Below are 18,170 nucleotides of genomic sequence, written 5' to 3' on the forward strand. Positions count from 1 at the left end.
ACATTAATCTGCCCGTGCAAGCTGGCTGAAAATATAGAAGCAGATTGCATGTGCAGATGGAACGCACGCAATGGTTTGTACAGAAAGACCTCAGCAATAAAGTTTTTCAAAATGGTCCTTTCCTTGAAAACTGGATTTATGCTGACTATTACAAATAATAAATGAAATAAATAACTTTCCCTATATTCCTTTTGCTCTCTTCCTCCCCCCCCCCTCCTCCGCTATTTCAGATCACTGGGGGGAATGGACCCTAAACCATTAAATTTAATACAAGGGTTGACTATTTATTTAAAAAAAAATTGGTGAAAAAGAATTGGTGGGGGATGCTATTTTATTATATTTCTTTTTAATTCTATACTTTGCTAGCCTGACACTAAAAGGTGAGAGAGTGCCACATTGTTGATAAAAGTGGTATTTAGAATTTAAACTGTCAATATACAATGGCTACATTTAGGAATATTATTCCATCTGAAGATACTGTTATCTGAACAGCAGAATTGAGGTAACAGGCCCTATTTTGCCTGTAGATGTCTGTATGATTGCCAAAGATGTCAGTGGGAGCTTTGTGAATTTGGGGTCAGATTTTGGCATGTAGTTACTGAAAAAGGGCTTAGTGGTAAGATTCTTCAATGGGGTGGTGAGCACCCTCTCCTTCCATTAAAGGTCACAGAGAATGCTTTCAGCACCTTGCAGGACTGAGTGGGTGTTTTGGTCATGTCCACTTCACCTAATAGCTTTCCAGCAAAAGATGATTGCAGGCACATGCATCTGGTCATAACAGCATGCTTGCAGGGTTTCCAATTTTTTGTTAAACCCAGCACAAAGTCTATGGGATAAATTCACTTCTGTAGCAGGAGTAGAGTGTAGGGGAGACAACTGCTCCCATAGGTCCAGAACATGCAGCTATACCTGAGGGCAGATCCACTGCCACGGAAGGCAGTGATGGCAGTCTCCTGCCTCCCGTGGTGGGAGAAGATGGATATCCCAGTCCCACCGCCTGTAGTTTGGCTCATCCCCTTAAAAAGTGTCCTTCAGCAATGCCACTAATACCACACTACTGGGTCTCACTACTTCACCCAAGATTGCTGGGAATTAAAATAAATTGGGAGAGGGTAATATTCTCCTCAGTCAATTGTCTATATTGTAGTTGGTCAGTTTGCTGTGTGAGACCTACACGGAAAAGCCGGGGAGGAAGAATTAGAAAACTGTTCAAAAGCCCCAAATTGGCAGAAAGCTTGGTTAGCTGAAAAAACATGGAACTGCTCAAGCACTCAGTGGCTTCAGCTGGAGTGGAGTTAGAGCAACTCGAATCATTCATGAAAACCCCAACCTTAAAATTGAGCTATGGCTCCATTGGAGGCCTCTTTTCCCCATGTCTCTTAAAGTAGGCTCCCTGGGAGAGTCAGTGAATCAATACAACTCCCCTCTGGCCTGGTCCTACTCTCTGGGCTTGGCTCAGCCCCATTTCACGGTTGCAGCAGTAGCTAATTCCAACTGCCCCTCTGGGGAAAGGTGTGCAGGCAGCTTCCATGGCTGAGCTCTCATTCCTGGTGGATTTTCTGTTGCATGAGATCACAACTTGGGTTTCACCAGACATGAATAAAGCCTCTAAGGGAACTAGATTAAGCATGTTGATTCTGATGGGCAATGCAGGAAACTGTGTGTATATATGAATTTAGCTGTATAGTGGTGGTATCTGGAATGAAACTTAAATATGTGATTACAAGAAGTCCCATTATTATATGGTAAAGGGCAGATAAAAAATGTGCATGCAGGCCAGGAAAAAATATCTAGAACACTATTCATGGGGGACTTTAACTACTCTCCAGTTGGACCAGAAGAGTAATTGTAGCATGAGTAGGACAAGCATTGTAAAATGACAGAGCAGCCATATAATCTGATAGCTGTTCCCCTTGTTCTTCCACAGACATTCCTACATCTTGGTACCCCATTGTTATTTTATATCTCCAATTGGCATGCAGGCTTCTCTGGTCAGGGATCATGTATTTTATCTGTTCTGAGAGAGATCTAGCATGCCTTGGGGTGCTGTTTGAATAATGGAATACAGCTGTATTGCTGGAGATCCCACAGTCTGAGCAGGCAATGAGTTCAGAAGCTGTTTTGTTTGTTAATAAAAAGGTATGATTTTGAAAAAATGAAAGTAGAGATTAGTGAAAATCATAAGGAGAAATAAATCCTAGCATCAGATCTGTGATGGATGTGAAGGTATTGTGCAGAACAAATATACCAGCTTTTAAAAAATAGATAATGGTATCTTACTCTCCACTGATTAAAGCAACAATATTAATGGTGATTAGTTTCATTCAGAAATAAAAATTAAAAATACAATAGGGATTTTTTTTTAAATACAGTCAAATATTTTAACATAGCTCTGCAAAGTGTTGCCCATGGAGTTTTTTTTCATAGGAATTTAAAATATCACACTTAAAAAACCAGACAAACCATAATTGTAAAGGGCAGGTAAGGAAACTTGTTCCCAGGCTGAAAAATGTAGTGACAGCTTTTCAGGGCATCTTACCACCAGACAAGGTGCCCAATTCAGCATCCTTATCTCATACACTGAATCATTAAATATGCACTTACTCACAGGCTTTTCAAGATTGGGTCCTTTGTTGTCACCTCTTTAACTATCGAATCTACAATGACATATAAATGATTAATCACAATAAAATAAAAGGAATTGTCAAGAACTGTACTCCGTGATTGTCATGTTCCTGTACCAGATATTGACTGGCTAAGGGGTCGTTTATATACATATACCAGCTGTGGTCATCATATGATCTTTGAATGCTCTGCCTGCTATGGCTGTGGTTCTTTTAAATAAGGTATTTTTACACACAGCACCACCTAGTGGCTGAACAATATAATAGTTTAGCATTCCATTTCATCCCCTTTAAATTCTACATTCCTACCATTTACACGATCACTTTGTCTTTGACGTTCAATATGGATCAGTCTGTTAACTGTGTCTGAATCTTATTGGTTTTCTAATTACATGACCCAAATGCATAATAACTTGGTCATCCATTAGTTGTAACGACTGGCTGAGGTCAGTTTGGAATCCTTGAGACTTAGTTATCTTGTTCTTCATTTGCTGTCTGTGGGGTTTGCTCTGTTGATTGTTCTTTCTGAGGAACAAACTGTAGATGTTAGTGGTTTCTGTTGAATGCTCCATTTGGTCTTGTTCACATATGGTCTGGGCACTGAATTATTTTTCTTTATGACAGCTGGATTTGGCCATCCTTTTTCTCCAGCCATCCAATCTGACGTGATCTTGATCACCAGGTTCTAGACCTGGCAGCTCTTTGAGTGTTGTCTGGTTGCTTGTAAAAGTGTTCATAGGCTTTTTGCCTTTTGAGACAGATTCTAACTTTGGAAAACAGTAGTTCTGAATTGTCTTCCCATTGAGAGTTGTGCTGAACTATATCCAAGAGCTGATATTGGTGTTGATGTGCAACTCAGAAAAGCAAGGAATGGATCTTCCTGCTTCAAGATTTTCTTGGCTGTCTATACAAGCTCTCTCAGCTTCTCCATTCACTTGTGGGCAATGTGGACTACTAGTAATATGAATAAAATCACATTTCATTCAGAATGACTTAAATTTTGCCACAGTGAATTGTGGTCCATTGTCTGTCCATCATGAGTTGTTCTGGAAACCGAAGTGAGCAAAGGTGCACTTCAGTTTCTCGATAACACTGATGTTCGGTCTTTCGAATATATTATTTCTTTATACCTGGAAAAATAGTCCACAATGACTAGGTCAACCAGTCTTTTGAATTTGCATAAATCTGCATCTAGTCTCTTCCAAGATCTCTCTATAGAGGTGTGTCTACACTGACTGATCCAGAATTGTCACTGACGTTGATTTTTTTCACTGGATCTCCTTTCAAAAGTCCAATATTATCAAATCCTCCACAGAGTTCTTTCACCCTTGTTACTAGGCCCATCATGGCTGCTACACTCCAGCTGAGAAGGTTGTTGGTCTTTGATCCTTTGATCACATGCACTCTGAATGCATAGTTTTTTGTCTTCGTAAGTTGTTTCTGTGGTGAACTGGCCCATGCAGTTTGGAATAGCTCCAGGGCCAAGCAGAGCTTTTTCAGGTGATTTAAGCTCTGGGAGGGCTTGAAAGTGACCTCATGTTCCTTCTGAGATGACTGTGACACCAGCTCCCAAGTCACTTTTAGAGTAATAATCTTGCTATGAATATTCAGTTTCACTCTCCAGGCAAGCTCTGTCATCATAAGTGATTAATCCCAGAAACAGTGGCTCTTGATTGTCTATCTGTAATATGAGTCAACTTCCTGACCATTATGGTGAGGCAAACAAAGGTACAAAATGTCCATATTTCGTGCATGTATTACATCATGCGCTTCTGGTTGGACATGCATCCTCTCTTGGGATATGACTTTTTTTTCCACACCTTGTGCACATAGGCTGAAATTTGTCTCTCGTAGCCTGGGAGTTCTCTCCTTGCTGCGGGGTTTTTATTATAGTACCTTTTCACATGCATGTGTCTGTTTATAGCTTCTAAGCCGGTTTCAGGTTTTTCAAATTGCTCCTGCCTTTTGTTCTGTTGCTTGATTGATACTGAGTGCTTTGCTATCTGTATAGCTGGTGCTAAGGTCACATCTCTCTTTAACTGTAGCTGTTGTGAAAGGTTTTTATCTGTAAGCCCAATAACCATCAAGTTTTTTATATCCCAAAATCAGTTTTCAGCCAATGTATGCAGAGCTCTTATAAAACATTCAACATTTCCCCCTGGTTCTTGAATTCTCAGGTGAAAACATGCTCCTTCATAAACCACATATCTCTGAGGTATAAAATATGCATCAAACATGGCCAGAACTCTTTCCTAGTCATCTTTGTGGCTGTCCTCATTAAAGTCAAAGGATTTAAAGATATGGTCTGTCAGCTTCTCCATAACATAAATTAAAGAAGATACCTGTATATTTCCAGTTTCTTTGTGAAGCTTGGTAGCAATGCAAAATCTTGCAAAATAATGTTTCCAGTCTGTCCATTCTGGAGTTTGTCAAAGTTGTTGTCTGGAGCACTGAAGACTGGTATGTTGATGAGATCCTGCAACCTTTGTTGCTATTTTTCTTTTGTTTCTGTTCTTAGTTTACTCCTGACACCATGTCATGTGCTTCTGTACCAGATATGGACTGGCTACAGAGCTTGCTTATACACACCAGATGTGCTTATCATAAGATCCTTTAATGTTCTGCCAGTTATGGCTGAGGTTAGCTTAGATAAGGTATTACACACTACCACCTGGTGGCTGAACAGTACAATAGTTTAACATTCCATTACAATGATGACTAGGAATTTTAGGCCTTGATGCTGCAGTCAGATCAGAGTTTAGAGGTCTGCCAATATTGATTGAGTTGTAGGACTGGGACCTAAATCTCTTGTAGATCATGATTTTGTTGGGAGTACCAACAGTTTGCTGAAAATTCAATGGACTTTATTACACTGCTTTCTATAATCCCACCTCTGACTAGAAATACAGGGATTTTTATTAGTTTTCAAAAAATTACATACAATGATATTTAAAATTACTCTTTGTACAGTTTGAAGATGAGGACTCTGACAGGGCCTGCAGTAAGCGTGTGTGTGTGTGTGTGTGTGTGTGTGTGTGTGTGTCTTGCAGTAGAAACTTTCATTTGAGCACACAGCACTTGGTAATAGCATATATTGTGCAAATACAAAGGCATTGCACTTCTGTGACTTGTGTTACAGTTGCGTAGAATTCAGTGTTTCTGTATGTGATCCTATATTTCTTTCTAACTCTTCTTTAAATGCAGCTAAGTTGAGTTTCTTTTAAAAGGTATTTTCTTTTCTATACCGTTATACTGAGGCTTGTGACCTTGACTGTGGCTTAAAGCTACAGCCTTGGGTTACAGAGTAGCAGCCATGTTAGTTTGTATCCGCAAAAAGAACAGGAGTACTTGTGGCACCTTAGAGACTAACACATTTGTTTGAGCATAAGCTTTTGTGGGCTACAGTCCGCTTCATCGGATGCATAGACTGGAACATACAGCAAGAAGATATTTATACATACAGAGAACATGAAAAGGTGGAAGTAGCCATACCAACTGTAAGAGGCCAATCAATTGAGATGAGCTGTCATCAGTAGGAGGAAAAAAAACTTTTGAAGTGATAATCGAGATGACCTATAGAAGGTGTGAGGATACTTAACATGGGGAAATAGATTCAATTAGTGTAATGGCCCAACCATTCCCAGTCTCTGTTCAAACCTAAGTTAATTGTATCTAATTTGCATATTAATTCAAATTCAGCAGTCTCTCTTTGGAGTCTGTGTTTTTTTGGTTGTAAAATTGCCACCTTCAAGTCTGTCACTGAGTGGTTAGAGAGGTTGAAGTGTTCTCTGACTGGTTTTCGAATGTTATGATTCCTGATGTCAGATTTGTGTCCATTTATTCTTTTGCGTAGAGACTGTCTGGTTTGGCCAATGTATATGGCAGAGTTGCTGGCACATGATGGCATATATCATGTCGGTAGATGTGCAGGTGAATAAGCCCCTGATGGTGTGGTTAGGTGATATGATTAGGTCCTATGATGGTGTCACTTGAATAGATATGTGGACAGAGTTGGCATTGGGCTTTGTTGCAAGGATAGGTTCCTGGGTTAGTGTTTGTTGTATGGTGTGCGGTTGCTGGTGAGTATTTTCTTCAGGTTGGGGGGCTGTTTGTAAGCAAGGACCGGTCTGTCTCCCAAGATCTGTGAGAGTGAGGGATCATCTTTCAGGATAGGTTGTAGATTCTTGATGATGCGCTGGAGAGGTTTTAGTTGGGGGCTGAAGGTGACGGCTAGTGGTGTTCTGTTATTTTCTTTGGGCCTGTCCTGTAGTAGATGACTTCTGGGTACTCTTCTGGCTCTGTGAATCTGTGTTTTCACTTCAGCAGATGGGTATTGTAGTTTTAAGAATGCTTGATAGAGATTTTGTAGGTGTTTTGTCTCTGTCTGAGGGATTGGAGCAAATACAGTTGTATCTTAGAGCTTGGCTGTATACAATGGATCATGTAGTGTGTCCAGGATGGAAGCTGGAGGCATGTAGGTAAGTATAGCGGTCAGTAGGTTTCTGATATAGGGTGGTGGTTATGTGACCATCGCTTATTAGCACAGTAGTGTCTAGGAAATGGACTGTTTGTGTGGATTGGTCTAGGCTGAGGTTGATGGTGGGATGGAAACTTGTTAAAATTATGGTGGAATTCTTCAAGGGCTTCTTTTCCATAGGTCCAAATGATGATGTAATCAATGTAGCGCAAGTAGAGTAGGGGTGTTAGGGGATGAGAGCTAAGGAAGTGTTATTCTAAGTCAGCCATAAAAATGTTGGCATATTGTGGGGCCATGCGGGTACCCATAGCAGTGCTGCTGACTTGAAGGTATATATTGTCCCCAAATGCAAAATAGTTGTGGGTGAGGACAAAGTCACAAAGTTCAGTCACCAGGTTTGCCGTGATATTATTGGGGATACTATTCCTGATGGCTTGTAGTCCATCTTTGTGTGGAATATTGGTGTACAGGGCTTCTACATCCATAGTGTCCAGGATGGTGTTTTCTGGAAGATCACCGATGGATTGTAAGTTTCCTCAGAAAGTCAGTGGTGTCTCGAAGATAGCTGGGAGTGCTGGTAGCATAGGGCCTGAGGAGGGAATCCACATAGCCAGACAATCCTGCTGTTAGGGTGCTAATGCTTGAGATGATGGGGCATCCAGGATTTCCAGGTTTATGGATCTTGGGTAGCAAATAGAATACACCTGGTTGGGGTTCTAGGCATGTGTCTGTACAGATCTGTTCCTGTGCTTTTTCAGGGAGTTTCTTGAGCAGATGGTGGTGTTTCTTTTGGTAATCATCAGTGGGATCAGAGGATAATGACCTGTAGAATGTGGAGTTAGAGAGCTGCCTAGAAGCCTCTTATTCATATTTCAACTTATTCATGATGATGACAACACCTCCTTTGTCAGCCTTTTTTATTATGATGTCAGAGTTGTTCCTGAGGCTGTTGATGGCGTTGTGTTCAGCACGGCTGAGGGTATGGAAGCGTTACCATCTCAGCGGGAGTTCTGGGACTGCCACCACTGTAATGGCTGCACATGTGGGAGGCTGGCTCTGGCTCTGTGCCATTTCTACTGGGAGATAAATGCCTCCTGAGCTGCTGAACTATGCATCAGGGAGGTCCCATTCAGGTCTCAAGTGAACTGTTGTACTAATGGCTTTTTTTAACTTTGTTTTTTCCCCACATTAAGAGCCTCTAAACTATGGTTTCCTTTTGTATCTATTTACTATAAACTCTGGACACACTCTCCTTCAGCTGACATCAGCTCCCTCATTTCACCCAAAGGGACACTTATTAGATTTTTGTAGAAATAAACTTTTTTCAAAGACTGAAACCAATAAGCATTTCTAGGAATTTTTAAATTATTCCAGTGGAAACAATTTTTTAGAAACTAACTCACTCTTCCTGTGGTATCGGCAACACCCCAAAATGCAGTGTTCTGTAAGTGCATGGGACCCTGAAAGTAAAATTGATTAGAAATATCAAGGGAGGTTGATCAGATAAGCTTTGGCATTTCTCCCAGCTAGAGAAGTAAAGATGAAGTAATCAAATTCGTAAGTCAAATTCATTCTTGCTGTCTATGAAATTTTACATTGAATAATCTAACGTGTTGCTTGTTACAAATATAAGAATTTTGTGGGGATTTTTTTATTTTTTTGGTTGGTTGGTTGTGTCACCATGCCTCCATGGGTCACCACTGAGAATACCAAATTCAGGACAAACTTCTGAGAAATAGGGCAGACATCCCCCCACCCCTAAACTGATGGTTATTCTCCCATAAGATACACCAAACCAGCAACAAAACTAAACTTCCGTTTCATCACACTGGCTAACAAGAGGTCAGAAAAGCAGTTTCCCCTAGGCATTCCAGTCCTTGTATCACCACCAAAAACACTAGACTTAAAGATGAGTGGTTATTTAAAACTAGTTTCATCAAATAAAATGTTCTGATCCCAAAGGACCAGCCACGTACTCAGGCCAATATACATCTCAGATCTTACCCAATAATCATGCTGTTGCCAATCCTTTAGTATCTAAAATCTAAAGGTTTTATTTATAAAAAGAAAGAAAGGTGAGAGTTAAAATTCGTTAAAGGAATCAAATACATACAATAATTACAAAGTTCTTGGTTCAGGCTTGTAGCAGTGATGGAATAAACTGCTAGCTTAAGTCAAGTCTCTGGTTGCTTCCAAATCATTGGAAGGTCCTCAGTCCTTTTGGTTTGAATGCTCCCATTAGTATAAGTTCATATTCCAGAGGTTTGAGCAGGAAAGAGGCAAAATGGAGATGTCCAGGGCCCAGCGGTGTATTATTTCCTAGGCTGACAAGGCCTAGGCCTAGGGCGGCAAATTTGAGCACCCATGGAGAAGCTCCCCTGCTCCAGCTCGCCTCCTCTGTGAGCGTGCCACCACATCCTATTTCTCTCCCCTCCCTCCCAGCGCTTGCTCCACGAAACAGCTGTTTTGTGGGGAAGGGAGGGAGGGGGGAGGAGGGGGAACGCGGCACGCTGGGGGAAGAGGTGGGGCCGGGATTTGGGGAAGGGGTTGGAATGGGGGCGGGGAAAGGGTGGGGCCAGGGGCGGGCGGGGTGACAATTATTTCAGGGCCTAGGGGTGGCAAATTCATTAATCCACCACTGCCAGGGCCTTCTGACTTCTGCCACGTGGAAGGAAACCCATTGTTTCAAACAAAGCCCTCAGCACAGCTAGTGGAAAATTGCAGGTAAAAAGAGGGTGTTTGGAGTCACATGGGCAAGTCACATGTCCATGCATAATTTCACTTAGTCACAACAGAGGCCATTACCACTTGTTCACATGAAAGTTCCTCAGGCGTAGATGGGCGTCTTCCATAGTCCATTGTGAGTTGAGTGTCCCTTGATGGGCCACTTAACTTGAATAGTCCTTTCAAAGATGTGCAGGCTAAATACCTTGTGGGCGTTACCGCAGGAGCAAACATGTTTGAAGTACGGATACAGAGCCAATACTCATAACTTCAAATACAAAAATGATACATGCATACAAATAGCATAATCCTATTCAGCAAATCATAACCTTTCCATAGACACCTTACTTGACATAATTTGTACAAGATTTTTTGCAATTATATAACAGTGGTAGCAACAGTGATCTACATGGTCGCATTTAATCAGATAACGTCACAGGTTGGGTTTGTTAAAATAGTGTATATTATTTTGACATTACTGTCCCTCTTAAAATTGTATAACACTTTAGAGAAACGGCCAAATTCTCTGTTGGTGTAACACAAATGAAGCCAAAGAGCTACACCAGTAGAGAGCTCAGCTCACAGCTTTGATGACTAATAAAATTAGGAAACTACCAGTATGGAAAAAACAAAACTACTATGACACTATTTGGATGCGGCTTGGCCTCTCCAGGTTCTCTTCCCTCTTTACTGTGTTAAGATCCTCTTGACTACGTTGAAGCTCATCTTGGGTTTGAAATGACTACACCAGTAATTCAGCATGGTGTCAAAATAAGCTGGCATGCTCTTCAGAGTAATACAAAGAATGCAGCAGCATTTAAAGACGAAAAACATATCTACTGGGGACGGGGGAATGCGGAGGGAAGAATCAGACAAGTATACAGCAAGATCCTGACCTTACTGCTGAGACTGGTGCTGTTTATCATTAGCAGGACTGAGTAGTAAGCACTATTCTTTTTTTAAAAAAGCATTTGTAAGTGGCCCAGTCTGCAAGGAACAAAGTGGCTGAGTGGTGCATCTAGCATGCAGCTGCCAGAATCCATATGCAACAGGCCACAAAATGCTGCAGTTGTCTCTTCCATATTAGCTACACTGTTTCTAGTCTGTTGCGTTTGGGCACAGATGGCGTACAACATTATAAAATGTTGTACCACTTTGTTTTTCAGCCCAGAAGCCTGAGAATGTACAGATACCAGTGGAGTTTTCATATGCATTTCTAAGCTTTGTTAAGCTGAGAAGTGCAGATTATCTCTTCACATTTGTGTGTGGGAGGAAGGGCTTCTTTTGCATAGTCTCCTTATAAACACTATAAAACCTATGAGAGCAGGCTGTGCTGTAAGTTGCCATATATTTCTTTATGAAACTATAATCTGCCACAGTGTATCCCAAATCCATGTCTGGTTTTTTTCAGGTTTTTTAAAAAATGTGCTTATGAATGCGTCTAAGCACAGCTATGAAAAAAATCATAGTGCAGCACAAGGTTAAATTCAACAAATCTCTACAAACCATCAAACACATTCTCACCACCCAATCACACCTGCATACAGAGACTTGAATAACAGGTATACCAGGCAACTTGCGGTGGAGGTCAGGAAAGTCTGGTTCGTGCCCATCAATGCCTGCATGAAGATCTTTCCTTGGCAAAATCTGGCTTCATTTTTATATTGCCTGTGCATGACTACCATGACTGAGCATGCGAATCAACTATTTGCCTAATGGAATGAAATTAGGCACACAGTTACATGGATGCTTTTTTTGAAAATCAGGTGCAGGGTGCATGTGTTGATAAATTCATCCATTTGGCCAGTGGACCTATCGACAGACTATGATGCTGCACAGCTTTATTTCAATTCAAGACAAGAATAACTCTTCTAATAAATTGGATTTTATTTAACCCAGTAGAGAGATGAAAGAATTTGATGTAAGGGTTCATTGTCCTAAGCATGAAGAAAAATACTTTAAAATAATCTTGTCGTTGGAATGCTGGTGGGAGGGTTTAAAACAAAGGATTCAGGTAAGCAATTATACGCTGCTGATGGTGAAATCTGATAGAATGTGTATCAGAATAAGATTGAAAATGGTAGAGAAAGGCCCCTTTAACACAGAAATAGCTCTGCTTTTTCTCTTTCAAACAAATCACTCCCAACAAAGGCTTTATCCATCATATCAGTTCTGTTTCTGATGTTCCACTTCATTCTATCTAGCTCTCAAACCTTTTGTTCCAGCTATGGTGCTTTTCTGTTATGTCACGATAAATCTAGGTTAGAATCTAGGGGTGCAATTGTAGGCTGTATTTATATTTCAAGAAAGCACTAACAACTCTGTTTGGGTTTCTCTGTAGCAAAACCACTGAACTATTGGACAGATTGGACTTGGGTTTGCCAAAGAGAAACTCCTGTCAAATGGCTAATCCTAGCCCAGAATCTACAGCATGGGTAAGTCCCACCATGGAATATGACACACTGTAATGTTCTGCCAGTGCTAACGGTGCTACCAACAGTACAATGTTAGCATTTCATTTAGTTTAACATACTGCACAGACTCAGTGAAATGCATACCATGGAAACATTTGGCTTGGAAGGATGGCTACAGCCTCACAGACCCTTTCCCTGCATTGCACGGACTGACTTCATTGTTCATAAGTCCATCCCTGAAAAGTTGACCCTAACTGAAGTGCGCAGCACCCAGCAGTTCCCACTGAGAGCAACTAACCCTTCCGGTTGCTAAACCCTTTTGAAAACCTGTCTATTTCATTTAGATGCATAAATGGAAGCTGCTGGGTGCTGAGTTATTTTAAAAATCCAGCCACAGGAATAAAGTCTACTCTCCAGTATCTCCTAGAAAAATTATACCAAAATTAACTTGGGTGAGTTGCCCCCTTTCTGAACTGATCTGATATCTTATCTCATAATATCACTACTCTAATCAGCCACCAGTAACTAATCAGAATAACTGCTCTTTACATCTTTCCTGAGGATTTTTTCCCCCTACATTCTTAACAAGGGAAAGAACACCTCATTGTTTGTCTAATCGATAATTTCTGAAGTGCACTCAGCTGTTTGGGCTGCCTCGCTTCTGGAAGCATTTGCCATGGGGAGTCATTATGCCAATGTTTGCAGAGCCAGGCCCAGGTTACAGGTGCAGCGACGGGCAACAGATCAGCTACTGTGTGCAGAAAGAAATTACAGCTGGTTGCTACATACCCTGGAGTCAGTAAAGCTTGGAAACCTTTACTGAATAGCTCGTATGCCATAGAGGCTTTAGTGTCTACTGAATCTTAAGTGTCAGCTACTAAGAAGGAAAAAAAAAAGAAAAGAATTCCTCTCCCTTTTGGCTTTAGCCTTCCTGGAAATACATTGGAGCCTCACAGGTTGAGAAACCTTGATGTAGAGAGAATATGTTCAGACCTCGGCATTTCCTCATAGGCCTTGCTTCACAGTCTCTTTCCGTGTCCCTCAACACCATGAACTGAGAAGGTAGCGGATAGACTTTTTTTTTTCTTCTCTTTGAATCTTTGGGACCAGTTCCCAGTGGCTTCCTTTACCTTTACCACAGGCCTAAGGGTCTTAGAATGGGTGGAAACAGCCTTTAGGGAATACACTGGCTGTAGAGGAGGGTCACTTCTTGGCACAGAGCTGGAGGAATGAGTTTCTAGTGCCCCTTGTGCAACCCCCAACACACAGGGTGTGCAGGTAAAGGGAGGAACATGGCTGGAGTACAGTATGCTCTGGGTGGCTTAGCGGGCCACCCTCAGGGCTGCTCTAACTTATGTTGGGGACCAAGCAGGCCACTGAAATGGCAGAGAATATGAGAGGCAGAAAGATGATGTAAAGCTATGCTTGCCTCCCCTCCTGTCACCACATAAGAACTGAACAATGAGACCTGGGCCTAGTGGATTTATCTGAGGCAGAACTAGTCCTACAAATTTCAGTAAGATGTACTTGAATTGAAAACATCCCCAGGACTGGTCCTGATTTCAGAGACATTAGTATGATGGCCCTAGGGTAGAGAGAAGTGGAGTAGGTGCAGCTCCATGGCTGAAGCCCTTCACTCCAAAGCGGTTTCAGTTTTATGCCTTTTATTCCAATCTGTTTTATGTCTGTTACACTCTGCAATTTGTGGGTTTTTTTTAAACATATAGTGCAAGAAATGTGTATATTTCCCCTCAACTCTGGCTTAATCAGTGCCCAAGTAAAGAGAATGAATTACCTTGCTGCTTGTGTATATGTGATACTTTTATTAACACAAACCAGTATAGCATATGTCACTTTTTGCTAGCATGACTCTATGGCCTTGTGTTTGTAAAAGATCTGCTCAGACAAGTAGAACCACTCTACAGGTAAACTAGCACCTGTTGTGCCCCATTAAGGGAGCTATAACACATAAGCAATGGAGTACCACTCGATGTAAAACCATTTGAGCACTAAGAGGTAATAGTAAAGGGGAAATGTTATACTTGAATTGTGCTAGTTTGATGTGGTGTTTTGATCTAGTCTGTGTTTAACCTGCAAAAAATTGTGACTTGGTATTTTTTTATTTTTGTTTGTTTAACTTCTAAAATATAAGAGATCTAGTAAAGACATATTTAATAAAATGGACACAATAACTGACTTTCAGTTCATTAGCCCTTCCAAAAACGTGAAAAATATTCATTTCAGGTCAAATGAAATGTTTTGTTCAATGTGATTAATTTTTGAGTGGTTCACGTTATTTTAAATGAAAATTTGAAAAAATTCAAAACAAGAAGTCCTTTAGAATCAAAACATTTTGACCTTTTTGGAATTTTTGTTACATGAACAATTCAGCAAAACTGACACAAATTCCCCAAATGTTTCCATGTTGCCAAATTTGTATCTTTTTGCTGGGAAAAGGGTGAGGTAAAATTTTTCACTCTAAATTTTAATTTTTAGCATTGTTATGATTCTCAGTGGTTGCATGTACTAGAAAAGGACATACAGTTCTTGCTAAAAACAATTTACATTTCCCAGATCCTTTCCGTAGTATTACTGTATTACAGTGCTGAAATATCACTGGATACACATTTATCCCATTTACTGGATGTAGACAAATTCAGTTTCTTTTTAGGCACTCTCCTCTTTTTATTGGTGGCTTCTCTTCTTCCCCCGCTCCCCCCCCCCACATGTAATCAATTAAGATGATAATCAATTTTAATCCAGTCTTCCAAAGTGTTAACAATCCCGTCTAGATTTTTATTGTTCTCCAACTTGATTAATATATTCTCCACACAACCGCTCAAGTCATTACTGAAAGTAATAAATAATATTGGACCCAGAATGAATCTCCCTGGACACATCTAACAGCTCCTCCAGCTCGAGACTGAACCCATTAATAATTGCTGTCTCCATACAGCCTTTATAGCAAACTATGTACCCATCATTCAGTAGCTTCATTTGATTCACATTTATCAAATTCCTTTGAGAATCTTGTGTAGAATTATATCAAAGCCTTTATTAAAGTCAAGTTACATGATGGCCACCACAACTTTTTGTACTAAACTAAGTTAGTTTTAATATTAATAATGTGCTAAATAGGATATACACACAAAGGAAGGCACAGTCCCTGCTCAAGGTAAGAGTAATACATTCCCCCAATAACTGCAAATGACAAGAGAACATGCATTGTGAGACTCATTATAAGTAAGGATTGCAGAACCAGATCACTTGTTAATGATTTCAGATCTAGTTCATAGACTTCTCCCATTCAAACAAATCCCCCAGAGGTGTCTGAACCATAGAGCACTGCAGACAGGGTCTCTCTGGAGAACAAACCACCCTAGCAATTGAATTACGGAAGGTATATAAACTAACTTCTAAATGGTGGATTTTTAGCAAAAGAGCCTCATGACTGGTTTTTAAACTTAGATTAATCTATTCCTAAGTAATCAGAAATATCTTCAACTAGTTTTGTTAATTTATTCTATAAAGATTGAGAGTGGGATCTTCTGTCAATATATTGCTTTTATGCTCTGCTGTGCAATAGACTAGAAGCCGCACTTATAAGCAAAGACTCCAGGAGGATGAAAACAGAAGACTACAGGAAAAGAAGGCAGAACAACGGAGGAAGGTAACATATTACAGTTAACAGTTTATGTATAACGTTTCTGTACTGAGCCGTGTTCTGTAATCAGCTTTAAAAAACATATTATTTACTGTGGCATATGAGCACCAGGTCTCCTAAGGAAAAGTGCTTCAGACCAATTGTAGGTAGTCAAATAGGCAAAGCTCAGATATGATTTGAAGCATCTACAAAGCTTACATCAGGGATCGGCAACCTTTGGCGCATGGTTCACCAGGGTAAGCACCCTGGCGGGCCAGGCCGGTTTGTTTACCTGCCGTGTCCGCAGGTTCAGCCGATCGCGGCTCCCCTGGCTGCGGTTTGCCATCCCAGGCCATTGAGGGCTGCAGGAAGCAGCGCGGGCTGAGGGATGTGCTGGCTGCCACTCCCCACCACCCCCATTGGCCTGGAACGGCGCGGCTAGTGGGAGCCGCGATCAGCTGAACTTGCGGACGCAGCAGGTAAATAAACCAGCCCAGCTGTTACCCAGGGTTCTTTCAACCCAAAGCTCTTGGTAACTTTTACTCTGTGCGAGGAGGTGTCAGGAAATAAATCAGGAGACACGGACATCCATCCAACCGATAGATGGCTGGCACAAACAGGACAACATGAGAGTGCTTTCACTTAAAGCTACACTTTACTAGTCTCAAGTACTTACACACGTCCACAACAAGATTAGTAAAACACCCCCAACCCTTGATAATTACCAAAGCTGAGTGTGGCTTTTGAGTGACACAGCGGCAGGCCTCCGGTGGCCAAATCTTCTGTCTGCCAGTGGGGACCGCAAGGTGTATCCAGTGGGAGAGTCCAAAAGAGTCCCCAAACGAGTCCAACTATCTCAAGCTTTTTCCCCTTATTTATACATTAGTAATAGAATGACATGTCCCTTAAAGAAACCTTGTTAAGTAAGCAATTTCAATCATCAAGCAAGAGGTTTCTTCTGATTATTGATTAACCAGGTGTGGGTTTTTCCAGAGTCTGCAGCCTTGAGACCCCAATAGACATTCCTGAGGGTACATCCTGCTCTTTTAAAATGCATTATTTCAGCAACTTCAACACAATTCTTATCAGGAAGGACGCGGGGTCAAGCTGCCCTTGCTGTGGCACCCAAAACCCCCTCCCCTCCTGCCTTGGTCAAGCTGCATGGCCACTTTACAGCTTGCTGACTAGGCCGCCTTTAACAATAAGCCATAGTGGTTTTAGGCACTTTACTGGTTTGCCAAAGTCTCCCCATACATGGCCTGCCAGGGAGCTTACCCTCATGGGCCACATGCCAAAGGTTGCTGATCCCTGGCTTACAGCTAGTTGGCTCTGAACTATTAGTTTATGCTTTTTTTTTTTTTTCTTTTCCTGCATTTAAACTGCATAACACCTTTTTTTAGATTATGGTGCCCAGTTGAGTATTCTAAGGAACCTAATTTCTTCTTTGAGTGTTTGCACATGTGCATTCCACTCTTGGTGTGCACACAGTCTCTGGAAATTTTTCCCTCAGTGGTACCCGTTGGGGTGGCTTGAGCACCACCTTCTGCTGTATAAAGGGCTTAGCTAACCCTGAGCCCCCTCAGTTTCTTCTTATTGCCCGTAATGGTTGCTGGAACGGCTCATCTTGCTTTTGAAAGTGTTCTCAGTGGATTGTGTACTCTTGTACTCTATTGTAAATAGTTCAGTGTTATTCTGGTTATTACTGTTTTAGTACAGTTGAGTAGGTTTTACCCCACCTGAGGGTTTTGGTCAGTTCCTGGTGCAGAGGGATGCCTCGGTCAAGCCATACATTGCCTGCTATGCCCCTGCGTGACCCGCTCTCAAGTTGCTTAAACTGTTTGGCGGAAGCTCATACAGGGGAGCATCGCCAAATTTTCAGAGACTTTAAACTTCGCACGAAGAAAGATTGTCACCAGACTAAAGTTTCCACTCATGGAGGTGACCTTGAGACCTCCATCTGAGCCAGGTCGGTCAGACTCAGCACCTAGTGCCTCAGTGTTGTTAGATTTTGGATTTTGTGCCTCCTATTGTACTGCTCACCATCCCCAGTACCTAAGAAAAAACATAAGAAGCAGATGGCCAAAAGGGGGAGATTCCTCAGCATCGAAGTCTGTTAGGCATGTGGATCAGAGTAGAGTGTGGTCTAAGCCCAAGTACTCCTTGTCACCTAGGCTGGTACTGTCAAGTCTGGAACCAGAAGGAGCACCTTCCACATCTGTGGCACCATTCTGTACCACTGTCTGGGTACCGACCATGCCAGAGGCATTTGCGGCTGCCAGGGAGCTTCT

General features: G+C 41.5%; 1 protein-coding gene across 1 annotated transcript in view; it reads left to right on the plus strand.

Annotated features, from left to right (window-relative positions):
* The window catches only part of EPSTI1 (epithelial stromal interaction 1), an 80,676-nt gene that overhangs the window by 39,466 nt on the left and 23,040 nt on the right, over positions 1–18,170 (plus strand). The window contains exons 7-8 of the mRNA XM_039522119.1: positions 12,167–12,260; positions 15,826–15,909. Coding sequence (XP_039378053.1) covers positions 12,167–12,260; positions 15,826–15,909 — 178 coding nt within the window. The remainder of the gene's footprint in view (positions 1–12,166; positions 12,261–15,825; positions 15,910–18,170) is intronic.

Source organism: Mauremys reevesii, linkage group 1 (assembly GCF_016161935.1).
Source record: "Mauremys reevesii isolate NIE-2019 linkage group 1, ASM1616193v1, whole genome shotgun sequence".
Lineage (NCBI taxonomy): Eukaryota > Metazoa > Chordata > Testudines > Geoemydidae > Mauremys > Mauremys reevesii.